The sequence below is a fragment of the Gossypium hirsutum genome, chromosome D06 (assembly GCF_007990345.1).
Source record: "Gossypium hirsutum isolate 1008001.06 chromosome D06, Gossypium_hirsutum_v2.1, whole genome shotgun sequence".
Classification (NCBI taxonomy): Eukaryota; Viridiplantae; Streptophyta; class Magnoliopsida; order Malvales; family Malvaceae; genus Gossypium; species Gossypium hirsutum.
Window position 1 is genome coordinate 42,312,576 of NC_053442.1, and position 13,454 is coordinate 42,326,029.

The window sequence follows — 13,454 nt, forward strand, 5'->3', positions numbered from 1 at the left end:
TCCATAATTCAAAAAATCCAAAATATATAATAAAATTTTTAAATTTAAATTTATTTTTTAGTACCAGCTAATACACCATATTTCAGCCAGTAGGGGCGAAATCAATTGATACACACCAATACGATCGATACCTACTGAAATTTGCACTAACTACCAGAACGGAGCATTTTGGCCAAAACGAGTGGTACTAGAACAAAATTTGCCTATCATGCATGTTTTCCTAATATAGTACCTAAGCTTCTTTTTTTTTTTTGTCCAATTTGGTACTTTTGTCAAACGATATACAAATTACTCTTGTAGCGCCCCAAAAATTTGAAATTTTGCTTGTTAAATTTTGTTAATAATGAGTATTTGTTTCAATGGCCAAGTGTCTTAATTGTGTGTTTGAGATTTGAGGTTCAAATCCCATTTCTAGAAACACTGCAGCAAAATAGACTTTTAACAGTATTTTTTTAGGTCTATAGCGCTTGTAAAAGCACCATTTATGAAAAAACACCACTAACTTTGACAGATTTATAACAATCAATTTTCATTCATATACAACCCTTTCTGTAGCATGAAATCCAATCAAAAACAGCAAATCTAAATAATACTTCAAATTCATAATGTTAGAAGTTACAATGGTAAAAATATTCTTACGACAAGAAAACAAATCAGTTAAAAGCTAAGAGGATAGGATCCTGTTGCAGGGCAATGATACATCCTTGTTGGCAGCTGACTCAATAAATCAAAGAGAAACTCCATAAACCTTTCACAGTACAAAATAGAAGCATCATCAACTTGATCGAAAATACTAGAAGCATTAAGTTCATCATCTTCACTGACAGGATTCTTCTGGGTAAAAACCTAATGATCAAGCACCTAAGTAACATGAAAAATTGGCAATTAATTGCTGCAAAATCATTGAACACCAAACCCCCACCCACCATGAAAAAAAAAGAAGCAACTTATTCTCCAGCATAGCACCTCGAGAAACTCTTCTATCAGATTTCTCAAGAAGTTAACTTCCAATGAAGATAAGGGATCAAGATGCACTCCTAGCTTCTTGGCATCATCAGATTCTTTCTTTATCATTCTTTTCCATTTCTTGATCAAATCTGGATTTAGACAAAGTTCCATCTATGGAGAAATGATGATGATGATGATGACGACGATGATGAGAGAATAAAATATCCAGCAGCAAAAGGAGACTGAAAAATACAATTCATTCAATAAAATCTTACCTGAAAATGACCCTACGACAAACTGTGCCAAGATCGCAGACTTGCTAATCTAAGGACAGTTTCCATGACAATTTCATCTTCCAAACTCTGTCACATTCAACAGGCACAACATTACAAAATTGATAGTAGCTCGAGAATGTTGTTCTATGTTTACACATGTACTATGGACTATTTCTTATCATCTTCAGCTCTATTATATTGGTTTAAGGTAAGAGGGTACGCAAGTCAAGTTCTCCCATTCAACTGCCTGAGGTTATATTCCATAGGAGCAAATATTTGACAGATGCATGAATTTGTAACATCCAAAAGCATTCACTAAAATGCATACTTAGGTGCTAGATTACCTGAAAAGCATTGATCATGAAAACCAGATAATTCGTTTTCTCTGCAATGGTTAATTCTCTTCCCTGCATCCAAACCAGTTATCAAAGATTTAGCCTATTTGTCATCAATTTCTGAACAAAGAATACTGAAGTACTACATCTAGTGCTTTTGTTTGAAGAAAAGAAACAAATATTACCAGATTTATGAGATCATACATAAAAAGATAATTTCTTTAAAAGATACAGTCTTCAAAAGGGGTTCAATACAGTCTGGAGGACTAGGTAAGCAAGTCGGTCATAAATATTGACTTTGAAAAAGGTTAGGTAAATATATGTCAACAACACGTGTCAACTTTTTCAACTCTCTCCACCCGTTTTAATTTCTTTTTATTTTCTTATAATGATTATACTAGGCTGTAATTCAATCTAGATATAACTTAGATTAAATCTTTAAACGATAACTATTATCTACAAAATTCAAAATTGAAATTTACTTTATAATATTGTGCATCCAATAGGGGTAAGATGGTGGTAGAGGCATTGTAAACTTGTAATTGATGTTTATTTTCTTTTTAATTCTAACCCCTCAAGAGAAACTAATAATTCAATTCTTATACCACTTGGCTCTACTAAACTCTCATTTCTGCCATCTAGAATAGTTCGATAGTGATGTCACGACAACTATTTTATTATGTTGTTAAAAGTATATTAATTTTTAAAACTTAGATTTGCATTTTAAAACACATACAAAAATAAAATAATTTTTTATTTAAAAATAACATATGCAATATGAACAAAATAAAATATGTAATATGTGTAGGTGAAAACTTTTGTTTAATAATATTAATATGTACAAAAATTTAAAATGAAGCATTGATTGTGTAATAATATTAGTAATTGAGATTTTATATATGTTAATGGTATGGTTTCAAATCTCAACATTTATAATTTAAAATGAAAAAAGACAAAAGAATTCTTGTAAGAATATAAGTTATTTCTCTAACCGACTCAATGTACAATTGACACTAATTCAGTGAGGTGAAACATTTGCTGTAGTGGTAAAGTTGAGATTTTATATATTCTAATGTCATGAGTTCAAATATCAACATGTATAAAATAAAATAAAAATGGTTTTATTTGAAATGTAAAAAGACAAAAATTACTCTTGTATGAATGTAATTTATTTCAAATATGTAAGGTAATTTACTAATGTTTTCAACCTGATCACTTAACATTACATTATCGACCTAATAAGAAATACAGATAGACCAATCAGGAAGCGTCATACGATATAAGGGGTCAAACCATCAATATACCCTTTTTACTTCTCAACAAGAGCTGCTCTCTCTCTTTTTCAATCTAAGTTTTCCTTCATATTCCTCTATCATTTCTCTCTTCCAACACTTGTACCTCCCTCTTATCATGCTCCACCTTTAGTTAGTGAATCATCTCTGTCCTTTATGACACATTCTTGTATCATCAAATATAACAATAAATTTATAATTTTAAAAAATCTTTATATTTTGATATATATATATATGTAAATTCTCACTACTATTCTAATTTCGCACACTCAAGCCAAAAAAATATTAAGGTAGATTTTTCTTTTCTTTTCTTTGTATGTACATCAAATTTTATTTATGTATTGCATTTGCTAAAAAAATTCTTTGTTATTGGATATCATTTTAATGTTTTTTTAAGAAAATGCATCATTTAAATGTTTCACTCTCCTCCTACTTTTGTTCCATCATTCTTTTAATTTTATAGAAGAACGTAACAAGCAATCAAGAACAGCACCCTACTGAAGAGCTTTCACCAAGTATATTATCAACAAAATCATAATTGACAAAAAAAAACCAATATTATCAACAAAATATGTCCTACTTCTTTTATCACCAACTCTAACATAGATAAATGTAAAATATAATTTGCTCAGAATAAGAAAGAAAAAAAAAGTAGCAAAGCAACAAGCAAAGAGTAATTGAACAAGTTAGATCTATCAAAGTTATTTAAAACGAATTTAATTTAGTTAAAAAAGGGCTTTACCTTCTCATTGACCATCAAAATCATGGACATGACATGCTCTTACGAAGCCGTCTCAGCATCAAAATTCGGCCATAAGTAATTCTCCAAATACTGACTAACCTCCAATATCATAACCCTCTGCAACGGCACAGTTTTCCTCTGAGACTTCCCTTCCGACTTCACCGTAAGCTCGGTCTCATAAATATCCTTAACCAGCTGAGGGTCGAATGGCTTTTCAGGCTTCGAACCACCGCTCCTCAGCCAATTCGCGGCTGCTATTCTAGTCAGCTGGTCCCGCTAGATTTCAGACAAAGTAATAGAGCTCCGAAGGGATGAACTGTGAGGAGGTTTCATTTTCGGTTTGTCGGCTAACTCAACCAGGTACTCCGCCACATGGCAGCGCTTGAAGTCGTAAACGCCGGTTCCATGAACCTTCGTCATTGAGAAAAGTTGAGGAGCTTTAGGGTTAGGGTTACGGTTTTTCGCGGCAATTTACAAAGGTAGCGAAAAATGAAGCCGAATTTGAACCGGAGAAAAACAGGGATTAGCCGTTGGATCTGCTAAAATTGTCATCAAAATAAAACCAACCTACTAAAAAGAAAATTAAAAAGTGATTACTGGGTGAATGAAAAAGACCTAGAGTGGAAAAATGAGCAATACTCAAAAAGCCATAAGATTTCATTAATATCCAAGCAGTTTGATAAAGTTTTCTTAAAGCCCTTCATACGAAGAGAAATATCTTCAAGTTGAAAAAGATGGGAGAGCGTGGACGTTAGAAAGACTTACCATTTTGAAGCTTTGATCTGAGAGGGAGGGAGGGAAAGACGGCTAAAGAGGGAGGAGGAGGAGATAGATTATATAAAAGGTAGTATAGAACTTAAAAACCCTAATATCGAGACACCATGATAGACTTCAGATCAACGACTAAGATCTTCTTCTTCTTCTTTTTGCTTAAATTGCTTTATCTAGGGTTTTGTTTTGGGCGTAATGGTATTTTTGGTCATTTACTCAATTTAATTGGGTATTAACTAATTTCAGGTCAGCAATAAAATAATAATAATTTGAGGTGAAATTATTTTCTTGTTGAAAGAAAATTGGTAAATTTTTGATAATGTATTTCTCGTATGGGTAAATTTTAGTTTTTATGATTTTCGAATTTTAAAATTTTAACCTAGTCCAAATAGTAATAGTTAATACGTTAGGTCAAATTCTGCTATCAGTCACAAGCAATTTGTGAATTTAGTTCATAATCTTCAATTTGTTTATTTTTAACTCTTACACTTTTTAAATTTTAAAGTTTTAATCTTAATTCAAAACCGTAGCAATTAAATCATTAATTAAGATGATATTATTTTTTGTGAGTATTATATAAAAATAGTAAATTAACATAGTATTATACATTTGATAAATCGTAAATTTTAACTTAATTAATTTAACGATTATACTAAAATTTAAAATTTAATAAATACAAGAATTAAAAATAATTAAATTAAAGTATAGAGACTAAAATCGTAACTTATACGTAATAAAAGAGCAGATGGTAAGGATGTACATGGACCAAAGGCCCATGTACAAGAAATGGCGCAAATCACAATATAAATGTAAATTTGGTGGACTTAATACATGGACCTTTTGCTGCATTTTCAGCAAAAATGCAACTAAAAAAATTAAATTTTTGTATTAAAACGGTGCCGTTTTGAAAATTTTAATACATAGTTACAGTGTTTTTGGTCTAAACGCTGCTATTACTTACCATTTGCAGCGTTTTTTTTATAAATGCTGCTAATGATTGACTTTTTTTACAATTTTATATTTAATTATTACATAATTCATATCAATTTTAAATAAATAATTTTTGAAAATTTAAGTAATATTTAAAAGAATTAGATAAATTTTAAAATTTTTATATAATTTTTTATGTAAGAAAACAAAAACAAAATAAAAAAAAATTCAAAATATGAAAAAAAAGCTTTAAAAAACTATAATGATAATTTTAATATATTAAAATTCATATTATCTCTTTTACAACTATATAATAATTATTTAATATATAAATTAAAAAACTTAATCAGTCATATACCAAAAACACTGTAAAAATATTTTAAATAATAGTATTTTAATTTTTTTTCAGATGGGATAGGGACACGAGTACGTGTCCAGGCTATGTAAGGGGTTGTGAGTTACACGGTCGTGTGCTTGGTTGTGTGCCAAACCGTGTTACTCACTATTTTGAGCCATACGACCGTGTGCTGGGCCATGTGAATCCACACGGGTGTGTGGGCCAAAATACTGAAATTTTCCCTAGGGCCGGTGTTGTTTGTATCGAACGTAAGCCTTCCATAGGGTCCGTATGATCTGAATTAAACTGTATAACTGATATCGAATATTCTAAGGCTGAATAATTGATTATATGTACGTATAATTGATGTGATAACCGTTAAATGATAATGATTTGTATTATCTGATTATGAATTTTATTTGGATAACTGTATGTATATACTTGATATCTGATATCTGTAATCTGCATCTGCATTGGGTGGAAATGGTATAAAGAAGAAACTGCTGGCAGTTTAATGATCTGCTGAAGTGAATGGCTAAGCCACAAATCTGTATCTAATTCTGGCGATTCATCGCATACTAATCTGGCAACTAGTCTGTAATCACTCTGAAATGTGTCATACCAAAACTAATTGGTGTGTAGGGATGGATGGGTACTTGATACATTATATGGTGTGTTGGGATGGTTAGAGATGGTGTGTAGTAGATGGGCGTAGGAAATTGCATCTGATTCTAATCTATTCTGCATCCGTATCTAATATGTTCTGCATCTTATCTGAATTATTACGATAATAATGAGTATCATTTGTTTCTAATTCTGTATTCGAATTTGGGAAATTAATGTTATATTTATATTGTGTGATAAACTCATTCTATTTGTTGACTGAATTGCAGGTAACCTACAGACTTAGGAGGTTCGGTGTGTCAGGAGCTTGGTCATCTCTCTTTTCTAGATATTTTACTGTTTGTTTAAATTTGAACTAATGTAAGTTTTATTTCAGACTACGATCTGTAAGCTCGAATTTCCATGTTGGTATAACTATTTAATTGTTTTCTGTATGTAAAACTTTAAAATACTTAAGGTTTGGTTTGTTTTAATATCAATTGATATAGCCTCCAGATTTGGTCTTAACTTCTAGGCCGGGTTTGGGGTGTTACAACTCTAATATACAAACATAGTTATTTTTATGAAGAGCAAAAAAATGTATCATTGACATGTGATAGATGAAATGAGGTTTTTTTTTTTGCATTTTAAATATTGAATTACTTTTAGTTTTATTTATTTTATTTTATTTAACATAATGAATTTATTTTATTTTAAGTTTTTTAAAACTCTTGTTTTTCTTTTAAATCCATTATTTAAGCGTAGCTCAAAGCATAATTTTTGAATAATGAATTCCTTTGATACTAATAACATTTTGTGGAATTGAGGACTTTGTGAAGATTAGGTCATAATTTAAGGATGTAGTCTCTCTTGAATCATTTTTACCATTAACAAGCAAAGTAATCTCAACCCGTATGAAAACTAAAATTTTATCACATTGTTTAGCAGAACAGAGGAAACTCCTAATAAATGTAATCATTTCTATCATTAAATTTCATGTTATCAGCTACATGTCAATCATACAATAGTTAGTTTTGTCTTCTCATTGGAAAAACTAACCTTGTTAGTGTTTTAGGGTAATTTGTATAATATTTGACAAGTTTAAGTACCAAATTGGACCAACAAAAGCTTAGGTACCAAATTAAGAAAAAGTGCCAAGTTCATGTATCGAACTAAATCAAGTATCAAGTTTAAGTATCAAATTGGATAAAAAAACTTAGATACCAAATTAAAGTCTGTCAAGTTCAAGTATCATACGTTATATTAAACCGTTTCTTTTCATCCAAGTTGTGATTATCATATAATCTAGAATTAATTATGTCATTAATGATTTAAATTAAGAATTATTATCCTATACACGGCGAATGGAATAAAAAAAACTCCACAAGGGAGTTTAGGATGATATCACTTGTTTATAGTGTGTAATAAAATAATGATAAAATAGAGTTAGTATAATTGGTACAAAGCCAATGTATTTTTTTTAATTCCACAAGCAATCTTAAATAATTGTCACTTTTTCTTAAAATATTTTACTATACCCTTACAAACAGCGGTGTAACTATGGGCTAGCAGGGGCCTGACCCTAAAGTGAAAAATTTTCTATTTAAACCTTTTAAAATTTTTAAAATTTTAAATTAGTAAAAATAAAATTACACTTTGGCCCCCTAAAATTGATAAAATTTTGATTTAATATTTTAAAAATTATAAAAATATAAGTTATAAAAATGGTGAAATTTCATTTTTACTATTGTAAAAATTACAATTTAATTTTGCCCCCTAAAAATAATTTTTAGTTTCGCCGTGCTTACAAGACACTTGTTAACCTTCTAATTTTGTTTGTGAAGTTTAAAAAAAACTTGATTTCTTTTGAAGAATAATTACCTTAAATTAAAACACTCATACATGCAACTAAATGCATCCATTTCTTTCGTATTTAATCATTTTCTTAGTATTATATGGTTACAAGTTAGTTCTCCAGTAAAATTGGCCTCCGAAGCAAAGAACCAGTCTATAACTAGAAGTAAATAATTAGCACTTGATATGACCAATTATGAATTATATCACATATGCAACTTCGAGGAAGGACGACAATTTTCTTACACAAAAAGCACATAACATATAAAGGCAACAATCGCCATCCAAGACAACCTTCGTATTTTTTATCTCCACCTTTAATTTGTTCTCATTAACACTCTTTCCTCGAACATTTCTTCTCTTCTACACTCCCTTAGCTTTATTCTCTTTCCATCACATATAAATACCCTCATTTTATACCAACCATTCCATTTCTAGATCATACCCCTAAAATAAAACAATAGGGTCTTTTTCTTTGTTCATATATATATTCAATGGCGTCCCAAAATAGTGTGGTGTTCGAAGATTTTTTTCCTGCCATGGTTGAGAAGTTGGGTGCTGAAGGTTTCATGAAGGAGCTTTGTAACGGGTTTCGATTGCTTGTGGATGGTGACAAAGGAGTGATCACTTTCGAGAGCTTGAAGAAGAACTCGGCATTGCTTGGCTTGCAAGATATGACCGATGAAGAGGCAATTTGTATGTTGAGAGAAGGTGATTTGGACGGTGATGGAGCTTTGAATGAGATGGAATTTTGTACCCTCATGCTTAGGCTCAGTCCTGAGTTGATGAATAGTTCCATGAAATTATTGGTTGAAGCTATTGTCAATTTCTAGACCGTTCATCAAACTAGTATTGATTATGATTTTGTACCCCCAAGAAAAAAAATCCAACTATTAGAACTACTGTTTTTTATTTTTATCATTTTGTCCCCATCATTTGCCAATTATGAGTAGCCTCTTTTTGCAATTTAGAAGAGTAATAAACCAATAGTTAAACTCTTTTTTTTTTTTAAGTTCCAACCAAGTAATTATATCAACCATTCCAAAAAAAAAAAAAACTTACATGAAATCGGAAGACAATTTCTCACTTCAACATTGTCAGAAAACCCTTCCAAACTCAATGGAGAGAAACAACAATTGTGAATATATTCAGTATAGTGGTGCTCTATTTACTTTTTTTTAAAAATATCCATATTTGGTACGTATTTAGATTAGATATGTGATTATGATGCTCCAACAATCTTATAGTAATCTTATCCGAGTAATCTATAGTAAATATTTTTAGCATTAGTGCTTTTCATAAAGTATCAATTTGGATGAATTGGAGGAAAGCGACTCATCCAAATGATGGAATCAAAGGTTCAAAACCCCAGCTGATATTTCAAAAATTGAGTCTCTTTTTTCCTTCACTCTCGGCCTTCAAATTTTAGCATAAGCTGACGTAACATAATCTGATGAACACCAGTACTCCTGGTGGGTCAAAACTCAAAACCAAACAGAAAAACCTACTAATTTTGAACAATGTGTGGTTGTTTCCAGGAATTGTCGGTAAAAAACCAAATCATTGTGTTCCCTTTATAACTTCACCAATTGGTACCCACTCCTCCAATGCAACTTCGAGGAAGGAGAGCATTTTCGCAAAACCTTTAAAGAGTGTATGTTTATGTAACTATAAATACCCCATATCTGGTCGGTCTTTCTCCATTCGGTTCCCAGATTCCATCAAAAGTGGCAGCACAAAATGACATTATGGTGCTGAAGGGTTGGTGAGGAGCTGTGCAATGGGTTTGGGTTGACAAAGGAATGATCATTTTTCCAAAGCTTGAAGAAGAAGTTGGCTTTGCTTGGATTGCAAGACATGAGCGATAAAGAAGTGGTTTGCATGTTGAGATTTGGATGTTGAAATAAAAATTATAAAGTAATATGAATTGAATAATTATAATTGATTACGTGATTAATTTAAAATAAAACAATATGATAATATTTTTATTAAATAAAATTATAATTTCACATATTTTTACAAAAGTAAAATAATTTATAATTTTTATTATATATTATTTCTAATATAATATTTTTAACAATTATTTTTTATTCTCACATCCACGTTACAATTACGTTTAAATTCAAATATACATCTCGCTATTAATTTTAATATCATTGTTACAATAACTAATCTCATCTTCACGTAATGATCCGAATAAAATCTATCGAGTATTATAAAAAAATTATAAGGAAATTGATGCCAGAAGGTTGGCTATGACATATACTAGGTTCTTTAGTTTTCAATAAATTTTCAATACTAAAAGGGTAAACTATCAAAATAGTCACTTTTGTTTGGCTCAGGTTACATTTTAGTTACTTATGTTTGAAATGTTACGTTTTAGTCACTTATGTTATCACGTTGTAACATTTTAGTCACTGAGTCGTTAGTTTCTGTTAACGGTGTAACAGTAAACTGATGTGGCACGTTAAATCATCATTTCAAACAAAAATTCTACGTTAATTTATACAATCGGTCCTCATATTTTTTCGTTTGGAGCAATTTAATTTTTTTCTTTTATGTTTTTTTAACTTTCTTTCTTTTCCATTCTCTTATGCTTCTCCCTTTGTTTTCCTCCCTTCTCCATTTCTTTCAACGTAGTTTTTCTATGTTTTATTTTTTTGAACAATTTAATTTTTTCGAGTGAGCCGAGCTTGTGGACTAGTTACAAATGGAAAGCATAGAAAAACTATGTTAAAAGAAATGAAGAAGGGAGGAAAATAGAGGGAGAAGAATAAGAGAATGGAAAAAAAGTTAGAAGAACAAAAAAGAAAATTTTTAAATGGTTGAAAATGAAAAAATATAGGAACCAATTGTAGAATTTAACCTAAAATTTTCGTTTGAAATGATGATTTAACGTGCCACATCAACTTACCGTTACACCATTATCGACAATTAACGACTCAGTGACTAAAATGTTACAACACGATAACGTAAGTGACTAAAACGTAACATTTCAAACATAAGTGACTAAAATGTAACCTGAGTCAAACAAAAGTGACTATTTTGGTAGTTTACCCATACTAAAATGGGGGCAAAGGATAAAGATATGGGCAATTTACCAAAAAAAGCTGTTTTTTTCAAAATTTACCGAAATGGGCCGATTTTTTTATTATTTACCGAAATGGGCCATTTTTCGGGAAATCGCGTCCACATCAGCGCGATGTCAGGGTACGTGTCAGGACATCGCGTCCACGTCAGCGCGACCTGCTGACGTGGACGCGATGTCCTGACACGTAGCGCGTTTCCGGGGACGCGATTTTGACGTTTTTTTCACGTTTGGTTTTTTTGGCTTTTAGGGTTTAAGGTTCAGGCTTTTTAGGGTTTTTAGGTCTCGGAATAAATTATTTCGAGTTGAAGTTTCTGGTCAAATAGTATAAAATCGCTTCTACCAGGATGCTATTTAAGAAGAAATTGTGAAATCGCGCCCTCGTGGACGCGATTTTGCTACAGTAGGTCATGTAAGAAATAAATTTTTTTTGACGTTTCTGAGCAAATAGTATAAAATCACCTCTACCAGGATGCTATTTGAGAAGAAATTATGGAATCGCGCCCTCGTGGACGCGATTTTGCTACAGTAGGTCATGTAAGAAATAAATTTTTTTTGACATTTCTGAGCAAATAGTATAAAATCGCTTCTACCAGGATGCTATTTAAGAAGAAATTGTGAAATCGCGCCCTCGTGGATGCGATTTTACTACAGTAGCAAGTTTGGGCTAAGGCTATAATTTAGGCAGAAAATGTTCTTAGAATGCATAAGTTATAGCAGAAACAATTTAGAGAGGCTAAGAAAGTTAGAGTTTCAAAATGAGTGAACGTATTAGTGCTGTTATTTACTACGATGGTGAGGTTTGCCACGCCGAGAATGGTGTTATTTTTTTGTCGGAGAATACGGTGCGACTGTCATTTAACCAGAACATAGATTTGACAGAATTTCGCAAAAGAATTAGGCGTAAAATCTTCGGAACGACGCCAATGAAAGTTCTGTCAATCACGTATCGATTTTGTTCTTATGTTGATCCGGTGACATATGACTCGTTCGACATAAAATGTGCTCGTAGCTTGGAGGCAATGGTGCAGACTCATCTTGCTAGTGGAGCAACTTATATTGAGTTATATGTACAATTTACGTCGCCAACTGATGTACTTCCGTCCGGTGTTCGAGATGTATACACGACCCCTGGCCGACACTCGGTTAGCGGGTTACAAAATACGGAACAGCCCATGTTCGGTAGCGGTGTGAATGCACATCCCCGCAAGACATTCTGTCGGTGGATGGGACATGTACGTCGGTGGCTCGACGTTTGATGCTGGAAATACGTACTGGGGAACTGCATCAAATTCTAGTAGATGATAATCTACATCCAATTGGGGACGTTATCAAATGCCCAGAAGAAGGGATGACGTACTACCTACGACGTCAACCGGTGAGGGGACGTCGTACGCTGCAGATGATTATGGGTTAGAAGATGACTTCGATGTAGATCCACCTCGAGAGCCCGGGCCGGATGGTGCAGAAGTGAGATTATTTTTTGAACCGGAGCCGATTCCAACAGAAGGTGAAGATGCTGAAAGGAGTTCAGATGAAGAAGAAAATCCATGATTCAGAGCATACTCACCTCCAGCCCACATGTATAATGTCGATCTATCAGCGGATGATGCGTTAGAGTTTCCAGATCTACCACACCGGTTGCGCGATTGTACAAGTTCGGGGGTAGATTTCGGTGAGCTTGAAGTTGGTAATCAGTTTACCAACAAGGATAGTTTTATTGGTGCTTTGAAACAACATAGCATCAAAAACGGCGTTAATTACCGCGTCGTTAAATCAAAATCTGATAAGTTTGATGCGAAGTGTGCGGTGCAAGACGGCACATGTTCATGGAAAATCGTCGCCTTGTTAAGGAAAAGGACAGGGTTGTGGGAGATAAAAAAGTAAAATGGTCCACATACATGTGTTGCAGGTACAGGATTGAATGTATCTGAATAATAATTTTATTTTGCAATGTTGCATTATTTAATGTACTCCCTCTGTAGGTGTTTCACAAGATCATCCCAAAATGGATTCAGCTATGTTAGCTAGCTTGATACTACCCACGATAAAAGCAGATCCTAGGACTTCAGTGCCGGTGATAATTGCCAATATCCGTAGCCAAATGGGGTACACGCCCTCTTACCGCAAGGCTTGGATAGCTAAGCAGAAGGCGTTGGAGAAGATGCATAGTGGGTGGGACGCCTCATATAATGAAATATGGCAGTGGTATCAGGTGCTAGAGAGATACGTCTCAGGTGCCATCACAGACCTTGAAACGGAACATGCGTACTACAACT

The 13,454-nt window shown here is 32.5% G+C and overlaps 1 protein-coding gene and 1 long non-coding RNA gene across 5 annotated transcripts; one reads left to right on the plus strand and one right to left on the minus strand.

The window, feature by feature from the left end:
* Window positions 1–512: 512 nt before the first annotated feature.
* Window positions 513–4,552, minus strand: LOC107901785 (uncharacterized). 4 transcript variants are annotated; one of them, XR_001685412.2, is made up of 6 exons: window positions 4,358–4,552; window positions 3,593–4,159; window positions 1,568–1,630; window positions 1,224–1,310; window positions 967–1,119; window positions 513–861 (listed from the first exon to the last, which is right to left on the minus strand). It is a non-coding gene; the product is annotated as an uncharacterized lncRNA (long non-coding RNA). The 4 variants fall into 4 exon arrangements; XR_005914925.1 differs by having other exon boundaries at window positions 3,593–4,162; XR_001685411.2 differs by having other exon boundaries at window positions 513–1,119.
* A 3,925-nt stretch (window positions 4,553–8,477) lies between these two features.
* On the plus strand, window positions 8,478–9,099 carry LOC107900382 (calcium-binding protein KRP1). The gene has a single exon (XM_016826001.2). It carries the CDS (start codon window positions 8,582–8,584, stop codon window positions 8,918–8,920), a length of 339 nt encoding a protein of 112 aa, XP_016681490.1. The 5' UTR covers window positions 8,478–8,581; the 3' UTR covers window positions 8,921–9,099.
* The last annotated feature ends 4,355 nt before the right edge of the window (window positions 9,100–13,454 follow it).